This window comes from Ceratotherium simum, chromosome 6 (genome assembly GCF_057802395.1).
Source record: "Ceratotherium simum simum isolate JZ-2026a chromosome 6, ASM5780239v1, whole genome shotgun sequence".
Classification (NCBI taxonomy): domain Eukaryota; kingdom Metazoa; phylum Chordata; class Mammalia; order Perissodactyla; family Rhinocerotidae; genus Ceratotherium; species Ceratotherium simum.
In genome coordinates, this window is record NC_141905.1 from 40,178,608 (window position 1) to 40,202,755 (window position 24,148).

Sequence of the window (24,148 nt, forward strand, 5' to 3'; positions counted from 1 at the left end):
ATTGAGAAGTGCTAACGAAGTGTGTAAGGAAACCACTGGAGACTTGGGCCTGCTCACTGGGTGCTCTTGGCTGGTAATAAAAATTTATTAGCTCAGTGATCTGTTCTTTGTCGCTCAACTCTCCTGGCCAATCCCAACTGATGTCTTAAAGAACTTGAGTGCTGGACCTTCTCCCAAAGTTTCCACTTTTTATGTAGCTCTCTTTTTCTGTCTGAGTCCTCCATGTGGCTCTCTTTTGCAGAATTACTTGGCAAGCAGTTGCAGGGACTGGCGTTCTTCCTCTGGGCCGCTGTGATGGAGAGCAGGGAAGATGGACTCCCCAGAAACCATCGCTGTTAGGGTGTGGGTGTTGGGGAAGCTAGTGAGTATGTACAGAAATCTAAGCCACCGGAGTCGGGCATGGTGGTTGGACCTTTCACAATAAAAGGTGGTAATTGTTGAATGCAGGAGCCCTTTTGTCTCCTGCCCTTCTGGCTGTCTTGTTCTATTAGAAGTGACAGGTGCAGGAGGCTTGGAGTTGATGCAGCTCTCCCTCCTGTGACTTGGCAGATGAAACAGGAATGCGGTGTTTGGAATTAATGCATCAAAATATTGCGGTTTAAAAAGTGTGCTTTGAATGGAGTTGAGTCCGTTTGAAACAAGTACCCTCTCTCTGCAAAGATTCATTTCCTTCAAGGAGGGTTAGGTTTTTCTGTTTGTTCTGTTAAAACATAGGTGGGGGAGGGATCTACAGAAGAATATTTTCATCTCCATTGAATTATGCTTGGCTTCCTGTTCTTCTGTTTTTAAAATTCAGTAATGCCTGTCCTTGCCCTCACCTCCAAAAAATTCCCAGTAGGGAAATAAAGTAAAAAATGAAACTCCTTTCATCTACCCTTGCCCCTCACCTCCTGGATCCCCTCTAGTTTGTAATAACTAGTTTTTAGCCATTTGGTATATATCCTTCCACTCACTATTCAATGAACATGTAAATGAATCCATGTGTATCTGTATTGCTTTTTAAATTGCATAGCCACACCCTTTCAGTAATATCCTAAAGAGGTGACATGGTTTTACTTTTAAGTGAGTTGAACTTCTCTGCTCCAGTAAAAAGTGTTGCTTAGATATTTTAAGTATAAACCTTTGAGATGTAGCGACTTGCAGAGAATTATCATGAATGGATGCACATATCCTAGGATTGGACCTGCCTGCCATAGGGCAAGGAATTTTCTGTATTCTGGAGATTGACATGGGATTGGGAAACAATCCTTGTTAATTTCTTTGACATATCACTTTAAGAAGAAGGGCCATAGATAGTACAGGGAGGCCCTTTGGAGTGATAGTCAGATTCGCTTTTATGGTGGCTACTGAGTTCCTCTGTTTTGTGCTTCTTGGAGTCTGTTGGTTCACAGTTAAAAATAGACTTCTAATTAAAATGGGCACCCTCTCTGCAAATAAGAACTGTATTTCAATTAGTAAATTTCCTGTTTCCTTAACATGGTTTTTTTTTTATTTTTATTTTTTAAAACAGCAAGCCAGGGCTGAGCAGGAAGAAGAATTCATCAGTAACACCTTATTCAAGAAAATTCAGGCTTTGCAGAAGGAGAAAGAAACCCTTGCTGTAAATTACGAGAAAGAAGAAGAGTTCCTCACTAATGAGCTCTCCAGAAAATTGATGCAGGTAAATGATCTTTTCTACCCTCTCATCTTCCCTGCCTGTTTTCTTCTCTAGGAAAAAATGACTTTGAGAGAGCACTTTGCATGCAACATTTACTGATGAGGTTGTAGCTAAAGTTCTTTGGAGATTTAAAAATACCAGGTAAAGATGGCAACAGTGTGATGCTCAAGACTGTGGTTTGTAGCTCATCTGCTTAGGTAAGATAAGACAAAAAATACCCTAAGCCTTTCAAAAAATTGCTGCTGAGCCTGAGGCCTTAGCATGGGAGTAAATGCTGGATGTAGTATTTTGGAAATATGAGGATTAACACCAAATGTGGGATCTTTTTCTCCTTTTATGTTGAATCTGTAATGAAAACATGAACATTTTTGGCAGCTGGAAGTGGGTCTTCTGCACTAAAATATGAAGAGTCAATTTGGGGGGAAAAAAATAAAAGGTATCCATGACAATTAAAATTACACACAATCAGCTGTGTTCAGATGGGTGAGTAATATGTTATGAACAAATACCAGACTGCTATTAAAACTTAACATTAATCACTAATAATTTTTAGAAGACACCACACAAAACCTATAGGAAGGTTCGATCTCTCTAGTTCCGAGGTTCTTCCCCTCCTTTTTTTTCTCAAATCTTACTAGTAAAGTACAAAAGTAAAATTTGTTTAGGGCAAATGTTTTGTGGGTTACTTAACGTGAACTTAATAATAAGTAGAATATTGAGTTTTCATTATTTAACACAGCTTGTCCAAAATACTGAGCAGGTATGAAATCATCCCAGGAGGACTATTTTGTCAGATGGCTGTGAAAGGTAGAAACACTCCTTTGTATTTTTTGTTCTCTGGCATCACCAACAATTTCATCCATTAATTTGATTAAAGTATGTATTTTCATGAGGTTATAATAAAAAGAGTATTTGAGGCTTTTAAAAAACTTCCTAAATTCTTTTCTTACCGTCCAATGTAGATAATGTAAGAGAAGACTGGAAGCTTTGGTATAGAAACGTTACTTTTAAGACCATAGAATAGTCCAGGTAGCTTTTGCCCCATATGTCTTTTATTCTCATTTTTCTACCTAATTACTAAATAAAGACACTGTTACAGTCTTGCACAAAATTTGATTTATATAGTAGTTCTTGAGATGTGAAGACTAGAGGTACCCAGGCATTATTGTCTAGCAGAGATTTATGGCAGAATTTCTGCACTGAAAGTTTTTATTTATTCACGCGTTCTGATTCAGAGAAAGAGTGAGGGAGAAGGTTAATTTGACCTTTGACTATATCTACCTTGGCAGAGTTAGACAGCTTATTCTGTACGTTGCTTCTCGAATTATAGGGATGCAATTATGGTTTGTTTTCTGTTTAGTGTATAATCAGGTGCCCTAATTTTTAAAACTGCAAGAAACATTTTTTGTTTTCAACTTACATGGCTGTTAGTATTTGGAGTCTTTGACCAAAGTACATTATATAGCAGTGAAAACCTAGCCAGATCATGTTCCTTTTCTCTATAAAGACTCATCTTCTTTGTGAGTGGTTCTATAGTGTATAGTTTATAACCAGCCTCTCATTCACTTATTATCAAACCCACCTTCTTTCCAGGGACATTGATGTCCCTTAAAATAAGATACTAAATAAGAGTGAAAACATAAGAGCCGTGTGCAACAGAAAAGGAAGTTATAGTAATACACTTGGCATAAGAAGGTTTGAACTTAAAATTTAAGCTCTGAGCCATCCTATAAATAAAGCTATGACCTGGAGGAATGTAGTGATTCTTTTTTCATAATTTAAAATAATTTTAAATATTAAAAAAATTTTTTAAAATTTTAAATATTTAAAAAAATAGTTTTACTTCATCAGGAGAAAAACATTTTTCATATATTAAAAACTTAAGATTTTTGAGGGCCATGGATCTTTCTAAAGAGACCAAATAATATACAAACTGAGAAACAGAATAAACTGTTTTTGCCGGAAGTAGTGTATGATGTGTAGCACTAGTCTTCATGTGGCCAAGTCTTATGTTTACCCTCAGTCAAAATAAAGCATAGAGTGTGAAGGTGTAATTCAATTGCTCGGGGAGCTCTAGGTGGGTCTGTAGCTCATTAGGGATCTGACTTGTAGAATCTGGACAAATGGACAGTCAGCATGCCTCTGAGACTATCTCTCATGTATCCCAGCTGGGTTCTTAGGCTTTTTAAATATATTTTGTAGTAAAATATACCTAACATAAAATTTGCCATTTCAACCATTTTTGAATGTATAATTCAGTGGCATTAAGGACATTCACATTGTTGTGCAACCATTACCACTATCCATCCCCAGAATTTTTTCAAACTGAAACTCTGTACCCATTAAACAGTAACTCCTCATTCTTCCATCCTAGTTCTTAGGCTTTTGAAAGGAGATGGATGGCAGATAGTTTGAAGTTGAGGTCTGGCAAGTTCTAGAGCTATGTCTATTCTGTGGCGGGATAGGTGATCTCTCACTTTAGATATCAGGTATCACAATATGCCATTTTGTGGTAAATACCCAGGAAGCCCTCTACTGTTAGCCAGTTGGAGAGATCTGGTATAGCTACAGGGAACAAGGGTTGTAGGCCCATGTTACCCATCCCCCAGGCTTTCCTGAAGGATTTAAACCGGTCCTTTGTTGAAGGCTCACATTTTCTGCCACCCAGTGTGGAAGAACTGATCTCCATCTGGAAGATTTTTAAAGTAATTGGTACCAATAGACTTTTCCAACTGTGTAATTACTTTAATATGACTCTCTAGGATGTTTGCTTCTGGATAGGACCTTGTTATGAGAAGCCTGCTTAGGGAAACCGAAATGCGGGAGTCACCAATAGACAGATGAGTGAATTGACCTGTTCACCGTGAAGGCGTTTAGCATTTTTCACCCAAAGGCCACTGAGAGGCTATTTATAGAACAGTTTTGGTTCTGTCACTGTGCTTTGGCTGTTGTCTCCGATATAGTGATTGAACAATGCTTTTATGTGCATTTCGAAGGAATTCTTTGGTCCGAAGAACAAAATGAGATTATTGCTATGGAGGAGACACCTTCCTTCCCATCTGCTCTGGCAGAGGTGGTATTTAATAGCCTTAAAAACTGAATCAAGTTTATTTAAGTATAGATGAGAGGAAATCCCTTTGCCTTTTTAGAAGATCGAGTTTGGGCGATAGCTTCAACACCTGCAAATACGTTAATCCTCACTGAAACAAACAAAAACACACCTAAAAAAGAGCATGCAGCAAAATTATGTCTTCATTCTGTGAAAACTCATGTCTGAAAATCTGCATCCTTCTGAGCCCAGACCATGGGATTGATTACTGACTGGTGAAAACTGTCCTAAAAAGAACCCTCTAGTACTTTTGCCAAGTCCAACACAAGCCTGCATCAGAACCAAATTCAGCTCTGGAATGCCTTGAAGAGAGGTGGTAGTTCAATCATAATTTGTAATTAAAATTTATAAGAAATGTTTTGTGAGCAGACTTTTATCAGAATTTGATATATAACATGCACGTTAGAAAGAAAGTCTAAAAGACTATTCTCTAAAACGTTAGCTGTAATTAGACTTGGGTGCTGAGCTTTTAGGTTATGTTAATTTTCTTGTGCCCCTTTTCTTCTCCTTTTGTAAAAGCAACATGCATTACTTTTGTAATTAGAAAATATCTTATTTCCTAAAAAGGAAATTTAAACATTCTGATGCCTGTTTGGTTCTTACCTTTTGAAACTTCCTTCTGTGTCACTGACTTGAGAGCTCAGAGTCCTGCTGTCATAGTTGCATCTGTTTGTCATGGACAACAATGCACTGAAGCCCCCTGCAGAGTCGGGCTCATCTGTAGGTAATGGAAGCTTCTGGACTGCCCAAATCATTAAGAACTAGTATGATCAGAGTGCTCTCATGATTAGCTTAACTGTCTTGTCAGTCTTGATATGATTCATTCCACTGGCCCTCAGTCTTAACACTTTTTTTTTTAAATCCCTAATTCCGCTGGCTAACTGTTAACTACCAATCACCAGTGCCAACTGGAAGACCTGTCCTCCCTGAGCCTGATAATGGTTTTAGCAGTTGTTGATTTTCTCACTTGCTTTTATGTAAGCCCGATGCATCCTGCTCTTTGGGAAGACCTGTTCAATTGTTTTCTATACTCTTCTAACCAATACCACTGCCAAAACTTAATGGATCCTTTTTTCTTTTTTTAAAACCCTGGAAGAGGACTGAGATAAGAAGAATAGCAGGTATTACATATATCTCTCAATCTTTTCAACCTAATCCAACTTTCAAATTTTAGATCTAACATAATAAATAGGTTTGTAGTTTTGTACTTTCGATTCACATTTGAAATTGGATCTGGTCCTCAGAAAATATTGCCACTGTAGCTATAGTAGAAATTATTATACTTATGTCCTTATTGTAGGGGGCACATTCTTATTGATGATTGAAAGTACTTAAGAATAAAAGTTTTCTGGATCTCTTGTTAAGTGGCCTGGTTTATTTTTATTATTGTTGACTTGGTCCCTGAGATTAGAATGCCTTCTGGAATTAAAGTAGTTGAAGTTTCCTAGCATCTATGGAAAGATAATATATAGAGGAAAGGAAGGAAGTTGTGGGCAAAAACCACAGCTGAGGCTGCCACTACCAAATGATTTATAGCTGAGCAGTGAGAAGGATATCACGCAGCAGCATTATTCTTCCATCTCGCTGGCACAGGAATAAAACTGAGAAGAAGAATTTCAATAAGTCCTCGAATCTGCCTATTCATCTAGACGAAGGCTTATCACTTCATTTACCTCTCCCTCTCCTCCCCTCAATTCTGGAGAAGTAGTTTCTTCTTCTAATACTATCTTGATGGATTCGGTTTTCTAGAGTGTATGCTTCCCTAACCCCAGAAAGGCTGCGTCTCTGGGTAGCAGGCATTAGAAGTGAGTATAGACTCCCAGTTCCCTTCTTAAGCGTGTACACCAGGATTTGAGGCTGCCTTTTTTACCCCAAGTTTTCCATGTCACTGAGATGGCTATGAAGTGATTTCATTTGTGCAGGCAGCAGAATCACATGTCAGGGTGATAAATATGTATGAAGCTCAGTTTGGTTAATTTTAAAGGCACCTCGGCTAAGACTGCCATTGCATCCATTCGGACGAAAACTTGTTTCTCTCCACGGCGGGGGAGAAGAGACCTTGAAATATGTTCTTTATTAAGGTGGCTAGACCAGCGGCCCTCTTGGCTTTTATTTTCTCAGGGCTATTAATGCTGGTCAGAAAAATTGGCTATCACCTAACAGTTTACAGAACAGTTGGAACAGAGGGGTGTTTTTATTTTTTAATGTTGTTTTTCCTTCCAAATTATCTAAACCTCAGCTTGTCTGTTCTTTGTTTCTTTTCATGGAGCAAGAGGCTTACACATTGTGTTCACGATAACATCTGCAAAGGGCTCCCGGGATGTTTTTAATGCATTTTAAATGCTGCAACCACCAGGGGCCAAATTATAAGCCAGAATTTTCCTGTTAGTAGAATGCCAAAAATCTCTCAGTCCAACATAATTTGCATTATGATTAGAAAATACAATAAACTTGATGCAGTTCTTTAGTCTTAAGAAATCACTGAGTTTCTTTCAAAGTGTGTGTGTGTGTGTGTGTGCGCGTGTGTTGATTATGTAGATTTGATGTACCAGCATGGATTCCCAAAAATGTAAGGGCCTAGAAGGTTCCCATGCTGACTTCTTTGACAAAATGTGGGAAAATGTAGGTAGAGAGAAAATAAAAGTAGAAGGAACATGAAACTGAAAATAATTAGGTAAAGCTGGAGTGAGATGTTGCTTTAGTCACAGAGTAGGGGTAAGCATTATTTCTGGGTGAAGAGGTGAATCTTGGTTATTGAAGGATACTTGGCTCCACTGTAGATGGACTTGAGCCATCCCTGGAAACGCTTTTCAAAGGATTTCAAAACCTTGCAGTTATAAATGTTGCAATGTTTTGTATTTCTTGGGTAGGTTTTTTTCATTTTCAAGACAGTTTACAGTCAGCCCAGTCAGTAATGACGTTGAAATGCAGAGGTATCTCTTGCTGCTGTCTTCACCTCCCTTTTTTTTCCCTCTTGATTCATAAACTAGATAAGAAAGATAAGGCTTTTTATTTTAATTTACAGTAATGACTCAGCTTAGAATGAATTATTTCTTTGGGCTAAACACTATTCTTCAGAAGAAGAAACTGCTAGTGTTTACAAAATGGATTTTCAGTGCATAAGGCTGACTCCAGAGCCTAAAGGACTTCTTTTTTTTTTTTTTTTTGTGAGGAAGACCAGCCCTGAGCTAACATCTGATACCAGTCCTCCTCTTTTTTGTTTTGGAAGACTGGCCCTGGGCTAACATTCGTGCCCATCTTCCTCTCCTTTATATGGGACGCCACCACAGCATGGCTTAACAAGCGGTGCGTCGGTGCACGCCCGGGATCCGAACCGGCGAACCCAGGGCCGCTGCAGTGGAGCGTGGGCACTTAACTGCTTGTGCCACCGGGCCGGCCCCAAGGACTTCTTTTTTTTATTGGTGGAGCATCTTTCTTTAACCTTTCTCCTAACCAGACTTCTTTAAAGGTGTTAATTCTTTCAGCTGCGTCATGCTATTGGAAATCTAGTAAACTCAAACTTAGCCCTTTAGGTATTCTGAGTGGATAGGAAGCCTGATGTTGTTCTGGAGCCATCTGCTCAGAAGTGAGGGCCTGACTCGAGTCCTTGGTATTGAGAATGCTGACAAGAAAATAAAATCTTAAAAATAATTAACTCTCTAGAAGGATCTAGCTATTTTTTTCCTTTGTAAAAGTTACATGGCCTTCCCCTCTAGAAAATGACAGGCTCAATAATTCAGGCAAACCTCACTGAGGGTAAATAAAAGGTAGACAAAATGCTTTTAAATTTTTATTAAAAGCATTAAAGAACAAACAAGGTAGTGAAGAACCGTCGGGCTGAGATCTGGGGAAGGATGGGGATCGAGAGAAGACCCCAGCACCCAAGTCTGCTTTTGTCCTGAGAGCATTTGCTCTTCATTAAGAAACAGCTGAGAAAGTGAGTTGTGCTTTTGGTAGTTGTGTGGAGCTGGGGTTATAGAAGTCAAAGCTCGGGACTGGCCAAAGGTGAGGACAGTGATAAATCACCTCCACTTTAAGTTGGAATCATGAAGAGCTGTACCCTCAGGATAAGAATGAACCTGATTTGCATCGTCTGGGTGTGCCAGAGAACATAAAGCTTTGGTTTTGGATTAAGATGGACCCAGACATATGGTGACTGGAAGAAGAAGATGAAATTTTCTGGAGGAAGATACCATCACTCACCTTAGGCCATAAGTTTCTCCTACAAATAAAAGTTCAAATGCATTGTCCATCATACAGGGAGAACCAGGGACGTGGAGATATGAGATTTCATGAATATAAACCAGTAGAAAGAACAGGACAGAAAGAGACTTCACAGATACTTCAGATATTAGAATTATAAGACGTGAACTACGAAGCAACGATGCTTACTACGTTCAAAGAAATAAAGGCAAGTTTCAAATCTTCGTTAGGAAACGGGAACACATCACAGCTTTTCTTGCAGACATTCAAAAGATAAGTGAGTAACTTTGGCAATACATTTGAAATTTTAGATGAAATGGACAGATTCTTAGAAAAATATAACTTTCTACAATCAAATGAAAAAATAGAAAACATGAGCTTTCTAACCATTAGAGATATTGAATCAGTGATCAACAGCCTTCCTAGAAAAAGAATTCCAGGCTCAAATGGTTTCACCAAGAGATGAGATTGGGAAGTTGTACCAAACATTCAAGGATGAAATAGTTCCAATCTTCTGTTAAGTCTCAAGTTAAGAAAAAAATATGCTGCTCAACTTATTTTAAGGCTGACATAACCTTAATGCTCAAACTTAAGTATAGTTCAAGAAAGGTAAATCCTAGTGAAATATCAATTATGAACAAAGATCTTAAATAAAATATAAGGAAAATGAATCCAAAAATATATTAAAAGGAGAATGCTTCATGACTATGTTGGATTTATACAAGGAATGCAAGGTTAATTTAACAATAGAAAATCAGTAAGTATAATTTGCCACATTCACAGAATAAAAAGAAAAAACCGTGATTGTATTAATAGATGGAGAAAAAGGACTTGACAAAATGTAGCAATTTATTATTAAATCATAGTGAACCTAGAATAGAACTTAAACCTGACAGTGTCTACCAAAAGCCTACCCAAACATTATGTTTAATTATGACAAGTTAACAACTTTCCCTTTCAAATCAAGAACAAGAAAAAATGCCTGCTGTGTTTTCTTCTTTTCTTCATTGTTGTAGATTCCTAGCCAGTACAGAAAGGCAAGAAAAAGAGAAAAGATATAAGGATTGGAAAGGGGAACTAAGATTGCCGCTTTTTTATGGGCTTATAATTGGAAAAATCTTAAAGAACTTACAGGTAAATAATTAGAATTAAGAGTTTTTTCATGTAAGAAATGTATTTCTGTATACCAGCAACAACCAGTTAAGTGTGAAAATGTAAAACAGCATCAAAAACCATGAGAATGTATTAAGTGCTACAGAAAAAGATAGAACACTGTAAAGGGTATGGGGGCTCTTGAAATATTAAATGAGTCAGTCATTGAGATAATATCAGAACACATCTTGGAGAAGAGAAAGCTAGCCATGTGGATCTCTGAGAGAAGAGCATTGAAGCCAGAGAGAACAAGGAAGTACTAAGGCCTTGAGGTGGGATTGTGCCGCCGTGTTGGAGGAGCAGCAGAGAGGCCAGTGTGGTTGGAGTGGAGTCTTGTGGGGAGAGGAAGAAGAGATGAGATTGGGAAAGTAGTTGGTCTGGGGGTTTGATGGCCAGTATGCAGATCATGTAGAGCCTTTTGAGCCACAGTCAGGACTTGGGCTTTCTCTCTGAGATGGACACCACCAGGGTTTTGAGGAAAGTGGTGAAATGATCTGGTTTTGATTGCTATGTTGAGAAGAGATTATGGAGTAGGGGCCAAGGTGAGAGCAAGAAGATCTATTAGAAGAATGTTCTATAATCCACACCGAGAGATGGGGTGGACTGTTCTAGGATAGTGGTAGTGAAGATGGTGACCATTGGGTTCTGGATGCATTTTGAAGGAATATCCTATAGGATTTGAGGATGGATTAGAAGTGGGTGTGAGCAAAAGACAGAGTCAAGGAAGACTTAGAGGTTTTGGCTTCAATGACTAGAAAAAAATGGAGTTACCATCATGTAAGGTAGGAAAGACAGCAAGTGGAGTAGACTTAGAGTGAGAAGGTCAGAAGTTCAGAAGTTCACTTAAAATATCTAGACGTCCAAATGGAGAAAACAAATAAGCAGTAGGACTGAGCCTCTCCCAACAGAGAAGTTTGGGCTAGAATGTAAATTTGGGAGTGTTGTCATTAGTTAATGCCTAGAGAAGAGAACCAAAGACGTATCATAAGAAATCATGTAAAGAGAATGCAAGGACAAGCCGCAGAGTGGGAGGAGATATTTGCGACATGTATAACCAACACAAAACTGCAAATCCATAAGAAAGACAGACAACCCAGAAGAAGAATGGCAAGAGACTTTAATAGACTCTTCACACAAGCAGGTAGCCAAATGGCCAGTAAACAAATGAAAAAGTATACAACCCCAGTAGTAATCAGGAAAGGAGAAATAAACCACCAGATATTACTAGAGAATTCTCACACACTGCTGTCAGAGAATGGAAGGGGTTACAACCATTTTGAAAACAATTTGACATTACGTAATGAAGTTGGATATGTTCATTGTCTATGACCCAGCAGTTCCATTCCTGGATATATTTCATAATGTGTGCACATACGTGCTAGATGTGTAGAAGAATGCTCTTTATGGTGCTGTTCATAATAGTAAAAAGCTAGAAATAACCCAGATACCCATCATCTGTAGAATGGATAAATGGTGATATACTCATCCAGTGGGATATTATAAGGCAATAAGAATACAAACCACAATTAGACTCAATAATACAGGTGAATGGAATCACAAGTTCGTTGAGCAGAAGCGGCTAGACAAAAAAGAATACAAAACCAAGCAAAAGTAATGTTTAGAAATAAATACATAGTAAATTTTTATTTTTTAAGAAAAAAGTTGCAAGGAAGTGAATACCATAAGAATCAGAAGAGCATTTACTTCAAGCAGATGGGGGACTATGATCAGGAAGGGACACATGGGGCTTTGGGGGAGCTGGCAGTTAGTATTTCTTGATTTGGGTGATGGTCACCTGAGAGCACTATATATATACACACTAATGGTATCTTTTGTATTTACCTAGTTGTTTTGCTCATCTTGAGGGTTAATCTAGGGGGGAACCAGTTCATAGGAGGTGAGGTATTATCATTTATCCAATCAATATTTGCATAGATAAGGCTTTTCTAGGTGCTCTAGGGTGGAATTGAATAAGTTGTGGTCACTGCTCTTCATAGAGCTTGCAGTCCTATAAGGGTGATTGAGAATGTACCCAGGTGCTCAAGGGTGGCAGCACACATCAGGGATAAGGGCAAAAGCTTTGAATCCAGAGACCTGGGCTTTAACCCTGGATCTTTCCCTCACCAGCTGTGTGACTTTGGGCAGGTTACCTTACCTCCCTAAGCTGTGGTTTCATCCTTTGTAAAATGTGGACAATGGTATCAACCATAGAGTTATGGCTATTAAGTGCATTGATGTCCATAAAGTGCTTGGTAAGTGCCTTGATGAGTTAGCTGCTTTTAGAAGTAACTAATAGTAGAAAGGTTATGGAAAACACCATGAACTAGACATTAAAGTGCACATGAAGTACAGTGTGCTCATCACAGCTTCAAGGAGGGGGTGTATACATCATGCTGAGGGTGTGTGGGAGGGCACTGCGGAAGATGTCTTTTGAGCCATCTCCCAGTTTTAGTAAGTTGGAGGGAGAGATTCAGGCACTCGAGGCAGGGGGCACAGCGTGTCCAGGGGTTTGGGGGCAGGAAGTGTGCAGCAGCTGTGTTTGAGTCGTCCAGTATAACTGGGAGGCCTCACAGTCTCTAAGACCCTGGATCAGAGTGGTCTCCGGAAGTGTTTAGCCAGCATGGTGAGTTTGATTTTTTTTAATTTATTATTTTTTTAAGAAAAGACATGAGCTTTGCCTTAAACTGCAGTCGCCATCATTCCCTGTGCTTAGATTCATCCGTTCTTTGTTTGCTAGAAGCCTAGACCCTGAAGGCATTCATGTTTGCAAACCTGAGACTGTTACTTGGGCTGAGTGTGAAAATAGCACAAGGAAAGCATGGGAAGCTTGCATAGGGACTGGGTTGTGGATTTGCACAAATGTTGTGCAAATGAGTTTGGACTTAACCTGCAGGTAGTAGGGAGCCATTGAAGAGGTTTGAGCAGAGCATTGAAGGAATAGGGTTTGTCTGCTAGGATGACTTACAGTGGATCTGGGGAGATCCCTTGGGAGCTTTGGCAATGTCCCAGTGAAGAGGAGTAAAAGACCTGAACTAGAATGGGGCCGTGAGCACAGAAGGAGGGTGTGTTTGACAGCTGATATGGAGGCTGACTTATGCCATTTGGAAACTGATGAGATGTGAGGTGTTGACTGAGAATAATGGTACCAGTAACAGAAGAGGGGAAGGAGGTGGGAATAAGTGTGGGCCCAAGAGGCATTTAGTGGTGATGTTCTGAGTTGGAGGTGGGAGGCTGACTTTGTGCTCAGGCTGCTCAGCAGAGCAGTCGTGAGAAACTCAATGTTCTGAGAGAGAGTTTTAAACTTTTTTTCAAAGCTCATGTTAATAACATGATAATTGCTTTTGACAGTCCAATGACTTAAGGAAGTTATTGTCCTGTCGTGGCCCCTACTTGGTCCAGTGCAGATAGCTCTAGGCCTTGGTAATTGTCAATAAACTAAGGATGTTGGTTGTGGGACTGTGAGTACAGAGAAATATTAGTGTTAACTAGTGAAAACAGGTGGGGCCACCTTGGGTTTATTCTCAAGTTGCATTGAGAAAGCTGGGTCCTGGGACTAGTGGCCAGAAGGCTTGCCTCCCTTGGCATGGCCTGGATTGACAACAAGCCAAGACTTGTAAACACACTTCACTCAGCCTGGGATTTGGCACACCTGCTGCATGCTAGGTGGGCAGACTGGCTCAACAGCCAAGCCACACGTGCACCTATTGTGGTTCTCTCAGGTGAATGATTTCCAGTGCCTCTACCTGCTAGAGAGAGTTTTGCCCAGAATAAAAAGTCATTCAGTGAAGAGTTCTTGAATCTCTTATATAAGAGGCCTGGTTCACTGAAGTGGCTCCAGAAAGCCTTTGTAAATTGTAAGAAAGACAGTAATTATTGGTAATTGAATGATGCTTAAGGCTAGCCTGTTTTAGATCAGATTAATGCTACACTTGTATTTTTTAGTGGGTTGGAATTTTGCTTTGGGACTCCATATATAATGAGTGGATACAATAAGAAAATGCTCAACTTTTAGTACTTAGAATTTTACAAGTTTATAGTTATATCGTTGCTTATGGCTTTTTCAGTTATGTTAATATATTTTTCATGCTAAATCCTAAGGGAACAAACATTTATTTATATAACCCTAATTCCATTGAAAATGTGCTGCTGGTGGATCATCTGTTATATAATGTGATTTCAGTTCTACAGTGTTTTTTTTTGTTAATGTTAACAATATATTACACAAATAACAGTTATAAGACTATTCCATAACCTTTGAGATTGACTTTATAAAAAGTGTATTATAGAAAATTCTGATTTTGAAAAAAACTTTTAATCAACTTAAGTATTTTGCTTTAAATATATTTAAGATGCACAGGAGTTTTTCAAACACATTAATAGAATTTGCTTGACTATTTACTACTTCGTTTGAATTTTTTTGGTTCTAGTTCAGGATCTCTGACCTTATTGGAAGATTTAAAATTCTCATAAAGCATTAAGACCTGTGATTATTAAAATCATGCCTTGCATGTTATGCCCATGTTGAAGCTGCTCCTCAGAGATGAAATTGGAGTTTATTTCTGGTAGCTAATCTTGGGTCAGCCTGCCCCAGGCTTCGTTTTAGGGTTTTTGTTTGTGGTGTCATGAGTTACAGCTTTAAAATAGGCAGGTGGGTTCAGGGTGTTGGTTCAAGCCTTTTGGGGCCAAATGGCTTGAATTCATAGGGTATCTGTTTAAAATAGAAACAATTTCTGAATTTTTCTCAGGCAAGCTGTTATGAGGCAAACTCGATGGTTATTCATTTCTCAAGATCCTTTCCCTTGCTCTGCCTCCTTCTCCTTGCTCATCTTAACTCTCATCTCATGATTTTTAGGGGAGAGTGTTTCTGGATTTCTCTCTGGGTTTCTCTTTTTATTGCTGGTTTCTTTGTTCCAAGGAAGAACCATATTTTCTGTTTCTAGTGTTCTGTTCAGAAACTCCGTGCCCTGCTCCTAAATTGTATGTCACCTGAGAGATGCCTGAACAAAGCAGGCTGCAGAGCTGTGTGTTTCAGCTCTGTCTTTTGGGGATGATGAAAACTGTGCCTCTTTGGCCAACAGAGTTACATCTGACTTGATATTTTCCAAATCGTGGGTTAGTGTAACCCAGGGATCTTCCTTGAGTTCTGGTAGGGAGAGCGTTACCATCAAATTTTCCTTAGGGCATAGCTCTTGAAAGGAAACCCCTCTTAAAATTGAGAGTTTTTATAGATTTTATTACTAGTTTAATCTGTATTCTTAAAGGAAATACCTCATCAGATATTGACAGTGTTAGCCCATCTGTCTAAATATGACTGTTTTCCTGTAAGCCAATGAGAACCTTACCTTTTCTCAGATTAGCATTCTGTGACAAATGCTGCCTGAAGGGCAAGAGATTTTTCGACGTTAGATTGCATCCTTTATTGTTTTAATTTACATCAAGGCAGAAGCAGAATGCTAAAAAAAAAAAAAAAAAAAGAGGGGGAGGGTCTTTCAAATAAAAATGGCAGTAATTGAAAACATATTGGCGGAAAACACAGCTACTATAAAAAAAAACTTCATGCAAATGGCTTGAAGGTTTTAAGACTAAAGTTCGTTTTTCTAAAACCAGTAGCTATCATTTAAGCTTAGTGTTCATAAACTATTTTAGGGCGAGGATAATAACTATAGATTTCACCCACCATTAACATAGTACCTGCGAATGGAAGATATACAGCAAACATTTATGGAATAAAAGTGTTAGGTAAATATGTACATGTTTTGCTATATTTTCCTCATGGGTGATATTTGCCCCATGGGGGTCTTTTGTGTCTGAAATGCCAGGAACTCGTCTTCTCTGTCCATTTCTCTTAGTGCTTTTAATTGCTGCTTGGTCTTGCAGAACCTGAGTTTTAAAGAGCTAGCTAAAAATAGATTTGTCAATGTAAGTGCCTCCTCACATCTGCTTTTTTTCTGGGTCCCTGCAAGGTTGATCAACTTTTTTTGGAGCTGCACATCAAAAACAGTTGGAGAAAAAACAGCATCTGTTTAGTCAACGTTTCCAAGTGTTAGAAGACTATGTCAGATTTTAAACTTTTTTTTTTCTTTTTTTTTTTTAACCAAGTATGTGCTTTCAGAGCAGTGGCAATTGTGTCAAATGTGGAGTAGCCATTTTGAGGTTGATCAGGCCCAGCTGAGCTTTCTCCGTTGTCCGTCACACCCTGTGCCGGGTTTACAGAGACGTAGCATCCCCTGGGTGAGCATGCACGGCTTAGTGTTGTCTGCGTTTAATCGTTTCACTTTCCAAACATCAAGGCTGCATTAGCTGGTGAGTGGAGGAGTCTGAAGTTGACCCCTCCAGGGTTTGATCAGGATCCAGTGGGAGAACACTGGTTTGCGGTTTAGGGTGTGGGTCCCAAGTTCTGCCACTTTCCAGCTGAATTACCTTGGTAATTCAGTAACCTGTTTTGTCACATATAAAATAGGAGTTATCATGCCTGCCTAACACATGTGAAGAACCTGGTGTACGGTGTCTGCCCAAAGAAAGGGTTTTGAAGGTAAAATTAGGGGGCGGTGTCATCTTAGACCCTAAAATAAAACCATGTGCTTCATTGTTTTTAATAGCTTTTACTTAATTTCTCCTTGGTTCTGAAAGCATCAGGCCCTGTGGCTGTCATTCCCTCCAACCCCTACTATGGATCAACAAAACTCCCCAGCTGAGAATGTTAGAAATAATGCATAGTTATTAATGGGATCCCTGGTTGTCATGTATCCACTGGATTTCTTTTATTCCCTGTTGGTTTTGAAAGTTGGAGTAAATTTTTAAAATTTTCTCTTGCAATGGCAACACAACTTTATCTTTTTATTTTGTGAGGAAGATCTGCTCTGAGCTAACATCTGCCAATCCTCCTCTTTTTTGCTGAGGAAGACTGGCCCTGGGCTAACATCCATGCCCATCTTCCTCTACTTTATATGGGACACCGCCACAGCATGGCTTGACAAGTGGTGTGTCGGCGCGTGCCCAGGATCTGAACCAGCGGACCCCGGGCCGCCGCAGTGGAGCGTGCGCACTTAACCACTTGTGCCACCGGGCCGGCCCCACAACTTTATCTTTTAACTGCATAAATCATAGGCTTTCCCTTTGTTTTTAGGAAAGAGACAGGAGATGTGATGTACAATCTCATTTTAGAAAGATAATTGTACTGATTTTTGCCAAAGCATGCTTACTAAGTACGTTGGGAAATAGCATTTGGAATAATTTACTAAGTATGTTTTGTGTTTGTAACATCTCATCCCTCTCTACATACATTATATAAATCTGAGTAATTCATTTAATAAAAACTGTCAGTGTGAGATTTCTGTTTTTTAATTTATTAATTTTTATGCCCATGGTATAAAACTTAAAAAGTGCTGAAGGGTATATTTATGGTGAAAAGTAAGTTTCCTTCCTTTCCTCATTCCTTAGGCTCCCCATTCCTCCCTACAGAAGCAACCACATATATATTTTTAAAAATTGAAATCTGTGTTTAATCATAGTTTGATGCTCATATGTATTTGGCCTGTGATTTCTCGGCCTTTTGACTAAGATCAAGTGCCTATGTATTTGCACTATAATTTTTGGTTATAAGTTAGAGGAACCAGTTAAGAACAGGTTACCAGGTATACATTTGGATATAGGAGCAGAAATCAGTAATGTAACTTTTGTGATGATGTCTCTTACTCAGTGTAACCAGCTGTTGGAGCCATTGTTTCTGTGGCTTTTGAGCGTCTCAATTTCCACATCTGTGTTTTTTTTATTTTCTAGCTGCAGCATGAGAAAGCCGAACTAGAACAGCATCTTGAACAGGAGCAGGAATTCCAGGTCAACAAACTGATGAAGAAAATTAAAAAACTGGAGAACGATACCATTTCTAAGCAGCTTACATTAGAGCAGGTAAGAATCTATAGCTCTCTCTATACCTTTTTTTCTCATCAACTATTCTTTCAAGCTTTAAGATGCCTGGAGGAATATAAGTGAAAAATATTTTTCAGCTTTTTCTTCCCACAGTGGAGACTTCATTTCTGAAGTAAGCATTGACAGGTCTGCATAGCACCTGCTCACTCTCTCACACACTTTCTCTTTTTTTAACCACAATTAATAAAGTTTCGGGAGATATGTTGTGATGTACTGATTTATAGGCAGGAAATGTTAGGTTCCTTTTGCAAAGGGAGAAGAATGTGTTTTTAACCACAGGATAGTTTCTGTGAAAGTTCCTGAGTTGGTGTTGCTGTGGAACTAAACTTTTCTTTAAGGGTTTTTCAGAACAAACAATTAGCATTTTCTTCTTTGAATTATTGGAGCCTTATATGTACCTTATCTTCTCCCAACTAAGTTTGTTGAAGCAGATATGGAGTCTTGACTTGGTTGTGCATTCTGTTTCAGCCCTAACTGGTTGTATGACCTTGAATTAACTTCATTAACTTCTCTGGGCGTGAGTTTTGCATTTATGAAAAGTAAAGGACAAACTAAAATCAGGAATGGCACACATAACGAGGTACAAAAGGTGGAAAGTAATAGAGCACAATCTCCCTGTCCGTTGCCCTTGGCAGGCGTTGGTATTTGATCCAAGTCCTTGCTTTGAGAGTCCAGACTGATCCTTGTACTCTTTCGACACACAGGACTGTGAACAGCTATTATCAGTCCGTCCAGGTTGGTGTGCCAAGACAAAAGTACCTGTTGTCCCTCGCCTAGATACTTCCTAATGCTTTTTTCTCACTCTAGTGTTCTGTAATTTTATTTTCCCTAAGATAAGTTATAAGAGGCTGAGCCGATCATAGTGCACTGTTATCTAGTTTCCATGTAAAATTCAATACATTGATTAAGATCTTCCAGCTCTTTGTGGCCTGGATCCTGATTGCCATTTTGATGATTTGGCTAAGTCTTTCGTGCAAAGTTACCTGATTTATCCCAACTTTAGGATCTTTCTGTGTATCCTAGTCCATACTGACTAGTTCATGACACCCCCTCACGACTGCTCTAGTTTTATCATTGTACATGAGAAGGAAACGGTGATGGGAATGTGAGGTTTGAGAGGAAGTCAGGGTTTGTTTTAAACTAATCTAACTGACTTGTTTTTCATGTTGTTCTTGTATCTACCCATATCAAAGGGAAGAATGTCACTGGGTTTTCCAAGACTATGAATAATAGCTCTACAAAATTTTCTCCATTCCTTCCAGGTAAAAGAAAAAGAAAGTTTCCATTTCTAAGGGTCGGCTTTTTTATACGTATCCAGAATAATCTATTCTTACCATTCATCTTCAGAATTCAGATGCACCATTTAAATTTAGAAGACTTCTCCACCCCCCACAGTTTAAAAACATTTTGTTCCGAAGTTCACCTGTTTAATTCCCAGGATAGGCAATAGCCAATTCCGTCCAGGTTGAAGCTTTGAAGATTCTTGCTTAAGTCCCTGACACACCAAGTATTTGCTGTTGGTACTTGCTAATCAAGAATTAACCAAGTGACCAAGTGAAATTCTCACAGTGGTTGGTGTTGTGAGAACTTCACTCGGTTGTGGGCTTCACGATGATGGCAGTCAGGAATTTAAACAAGTTCTGTCTTGTATTTGTTCATAGGCTCCTAAGGAGACTTTCTAACTGGGGCTGTGACCTCCAGGGTTTAGCTGTGGCCACAAGGTGGAGTGGTGGCCTAGCATCAGAAAGAGAAGGGGAGCCTGAACGTACAGTCCCTGAGAGAGAGGATGGATTGCTGCACCGTCTGAACTTAAGACTCTGGAGACTTTAGTAATGGAACCCTTTAAAGTGAGGTCCAAGACGTACATTCTCTCCAACTTAATGACTTATTGCACTTCTAGGCTTATTTCAGACCTCAGGAACAAGGAACTGGATTTCCACAGTGGAATATGTGCATTGCAAATGCACTCTACTAGAAAGAAACCTCAGATCCGATATCAAATCCCTATTTTAATTAACATGGAGAAATTTATCATCATCGTAAAACTTGCCCCCCTTTGTTTTGGGTATGTCCAGGATGATTAAATCCTGGGGATTTTACTCTGTATTTTGTTTAGCTACAAATGATTTTAGTCAGTGTTTAGGGGGAATGTTTGTTTTTTTCCTCCAGTAGAAATAAATCTCTTCTGTGTTGCCATGGATGTGATGTGATCCTCTCTTGTGGTTATCTCTTGGGACTATCATCTGTATTATATACTATGCGTTGTAGTCTATATAATAGAACATATCATATACTGTAGCTTATCAGAAGAGCAAAGGCAGGTACTACACTCTGCATTATAATGATATAGATGGAGTACTTGCCTATACTCTTCTGTCTGACAATAAACGTATTTTTTAAACTATAAGCTATTTGAAGGCAGTTATCCTGTGTGTCTCGTGCCCTACCCCTGCTTTGTTCAAAGAGTTTGTGTGGTTTTGAACCACTGACTGGAGAGCAATCTTCTGTGTTTTGGAAGGCGGTACAGTGAAGTGTTCAGGCCTGGGCACAGGATTTGAAAGGAACCAGATGTGAACCTGTTTCCTCTGCTTAATATTTTAGTTCACTTTTTCTTTTTGGTAGCAACTTTATTGAAATATAAGTCACATAATTCACATATAAAAATCGCCCATTTAAAATATACAATTCAGTGGTTTTTAGTATGTTTCAGAGTTGTATAACCATGACCACAATCAATTTTAGAACATTTTCATCACCTCAAAAAGAAACTCTGTACCCTTCAGTTATCACTCAATCCCCTGATCCCCTTAACCACTACTCTACTTTCTATCTCTGTATATTTGCCCACTCTGGACACTTCATATAGATGGAATCATATAGTATGTGGTCTTTTGTGACTGGCTTCTTTCACTTAGCATAATGTTTTTTTTTTTTTTTTTTAGATTTTATTTATTCAGTTTTTTCCCCCCAAAGCCCCAGTAGATAGTTGTATGTCATAGGTTCACATCCTTCTAGTTGCTGTACGTGGGACTCGGCCTCGCGTTGGACGGAGAAGTGGTGCCTCGGGGCGCTCCCGGGATCCAAACCCGGGCCGCCAGCATCAGAGCGAACGCACTTAACCGCTAAGCCACGGAGCCGGCCCCACTTAGCATAATGTTTTTATCCATGTTGTAGCATGTATCAGTACCTCATTCTGTTTCTTGGCCAAATAATAATCCATTGTATGGATATACCATTTTGTTTATCCATTCATCATTTGATGGACATTTAGGTTGTTTCAGCCTTTTGGTTGTTACGAATAATGCTGTTATGAACATTTATGTGCAATTTTGTGTGTGGACATGTGTTTTAATTTTTCTTGGATATATACCCAGGAGTGGAATTGCTTGGTCACATGCTAACTCTGTGTTTACCTTTTGGAGGAACTGCCACACTGATTTCCGGAGTGGCTGCACTGTATTGATTATAGCCATCCTGGGGGATGTTGAAGTGGTATCCCGTTGTGGTTTATATTTCCCTGATGGCTAGTGATGTCGAGCATCTTTTCAGGTGCTTATTGTCCTCTTACATATCTTCTTTGGAGAATGTCTGTTCAAGGTCTTTTTATTATTGAATTGTAAGAGTTCCTTATGTATTCTAGATACAAGTCCTTTATCAGATAGATCATTTGCAAATATTTTCTCCTGTTCTGTGGGTGTTCTTTTCACTTTCTCGATAATGTCCTTTGAAGCATAGACATTTTTAATTCTGGGGAAGTCCAATTTATTTTTTCTTTTGTTGCTTATACTTTGGTGTCATATCTTAGAATTCATTGCCAAATCCAAGGTCAGGAAAATTTACCCGTTTTCATCTAAGAGTTTTTATACTTTTGGCTCTTAACATTTAGGTCTTTGATCCACTTTGAGTTAATTTTGTATATATAGTGTGAGATAGGGGTCTAAATTCGTTCTTTCACATGTGGCTGTCCAGTTATCTCAGCCAGTTCACTTTTGAGCCTCAGTTGCCTTATCTGTAAAATGGCAATAATAGCAAACTTATGTTAGGTACAATGAATGAGAGGAAGTATAAGGTGATCTGCATAATACCTGCTACATAATCATTCAACATGAGGTAACTGCTGCTATTAATTTAAAAATAATTCATATTTTGAACCTAATAGATTGAACCTGCAGAAGGGATATTGGAAGGCCTTCTGCCAGGGGTTTGTGTTAGCCATAACATATTTGTTTTGAAGATATACCTTGGGTTGTAATGGTTTTTAAGAAGACACCTGCCTATTCTCAGTAAACCTGTGTCTGAGACCAAGTCTTGGGCTCCTTTCAAAGTGAGCCCCAATTAACTCACATGCCAGAGGCCCTCACTGTAAGTTTTCCTCACCAGCAGTCGGGCCTTCAGCATGGACACTTTAATTAATCAGATAATGTTCGTTCTTCTCTTAGACCCAGAATGTGGGATCCTTTCATTCTTCAAGTAGGAAATGTTAACAGCTTGATCATCAAGGTCTCTGGGCTATAAATGGTTCTGTTGGTGTCTTACAGTATGTGAATTCATAGAATTTTAGAGCTAGAAGGCCGTGTTGTGGGGAAGACTGCCTTTGTCCCCAGACCCTAGTGGGAACATGAGACAGAGGCGGAAACCATCAGGAAATCCAGGGGCAGGGGCATCGCCTCTGCTCCTAGGATTTGGGACAACAGCCTCCTCCTCTCATTTCCTCTCCCTCTAGAACTTGCTGCCAAGGGTGGGGGCTTAGTGAGACTTGCTGCTAGACAATAGACCAATTTGGCCTGTAGGTGGCCCAACCTCACACTGCTTTTTCAGAAATGGAAACCCAGAGAGAGATCAAGAGGCTTTTCTCAAGTCACACAGCTAATGAGTTCTTAATCATTTATTTTAGTTACCGTTTTGGCATTTATTTAGCATTCTGATTGCTTAACTCCAAAAGACACTTTATAAGCAGATGTAAAAAAACATGTTCAGGATAATGTAAAATTGTGAGGTTTTTGCAGCACTAGTAATTAGTATTAGTCTAATAAACTGGATTAGTCTAGTCAACAGGACTTGAGTGCTTTTAGGGCCTCTTTTTAACAAACACTGTGGGCGCTGCCTATAAACCCTTATTTGAAGATTTTTGGTCAAACTTGTGGTCACTGTTAGTCTCTTATTTGGTATTCACATTTTCTTAGGTGATGGTAAGAACATTTAAAACTTGGAATGTTCTTAGTGTCAAGCTCTCTTGATCTGAGTGTTTTCTACCAACTAGGAAAGATTTTCCCTACTTCTCTGGAGGAGGAAAACTAGCATTAAAAGGCACACATTAGCTTCTTTATTAAGTGAAGTTCAGCTCAGCGGATATGAGGACCTTCTGTGTAATTGGCTCAGAAGATTATCTTATGGGAAGGAAGAAAACAGCAGCCATAAACAGGTGGATTAGATACTTAACCATAATTAGGTAGTACAATAGGCAAATACTGGAATAAATTAGTGGAGAATTAGTCATGTAAGTCAGCTCACACTTACATGATGAACAGGATTGCCTGCCACGGACCAGACACCTTATTCTTTTCTCCTGTAGTTGGATCAATGTAGTTTTCTAAGTTATTCCTGAAATTTGGGGTATATTTTCTTGCCTGAGATGTCCTTTTCTCCCAAAGCACAGACACCCATATCTAAAGGTTGGATATAGGATTGGAATGGTAATTTCATTCATTAGCATCCATTTATAATGACAGTATCTTAACTGTGTAGCTTAATTATCCTCTGGGTTCAAATCTCCCTTCCATCTGAGTCAGCTGTGTGACTTCAGGCACGCAATTTGACCTCTTCTGTGAAACAGACATAATATCTAACTTGTAGGTTTGTTGGGAAGATTAATCTTTCAGTCTGCCTCTCCTCACACTCCATCCATACTGAAGAATTCTTTCATCCCTCTGATAAAGAATTGTTCCAGTGTGGACTGCACAGCAAGAAGTAACCCAGTACACTGATGTTTTTCTAACTGTATTTATGACTGGGATATGTTTCATAAAACAATGCTTACATGCTTTGCACTAATTTTCTATTCAATCCTATTTCGTTTTTAGCAAAATGTAGGTTACAAC

At 39.1% G+C, this 24,148-nt stretch overlaps 1 protein-coding gene across 1 annotated transcript in view; it reads left to right on the plus strand.

The window, feature by feature from the left end:
* The window catches only part of CCDC6 (coiled-coil domain containing 6), a 109,494-nt gene that overhangs the window by 52,389 nt on the left and 32,957 nt on the right, over window positions 1-24,148 (plus strand). The window contains exons 2-3 of the mRNA XM_004427106.3: window positions 1,511-1,660; window positions 17,901-18,029. Coding sequence (XP_004427163.1) covers window positions 1,511-1,660; window positions 17,901-18,029 — 279 coding nt within the window. The remainder of the gene's footprint in view (window positions 1-1,510; window positions 1,661-17,900; window positions 18,030-24,148) is intronic.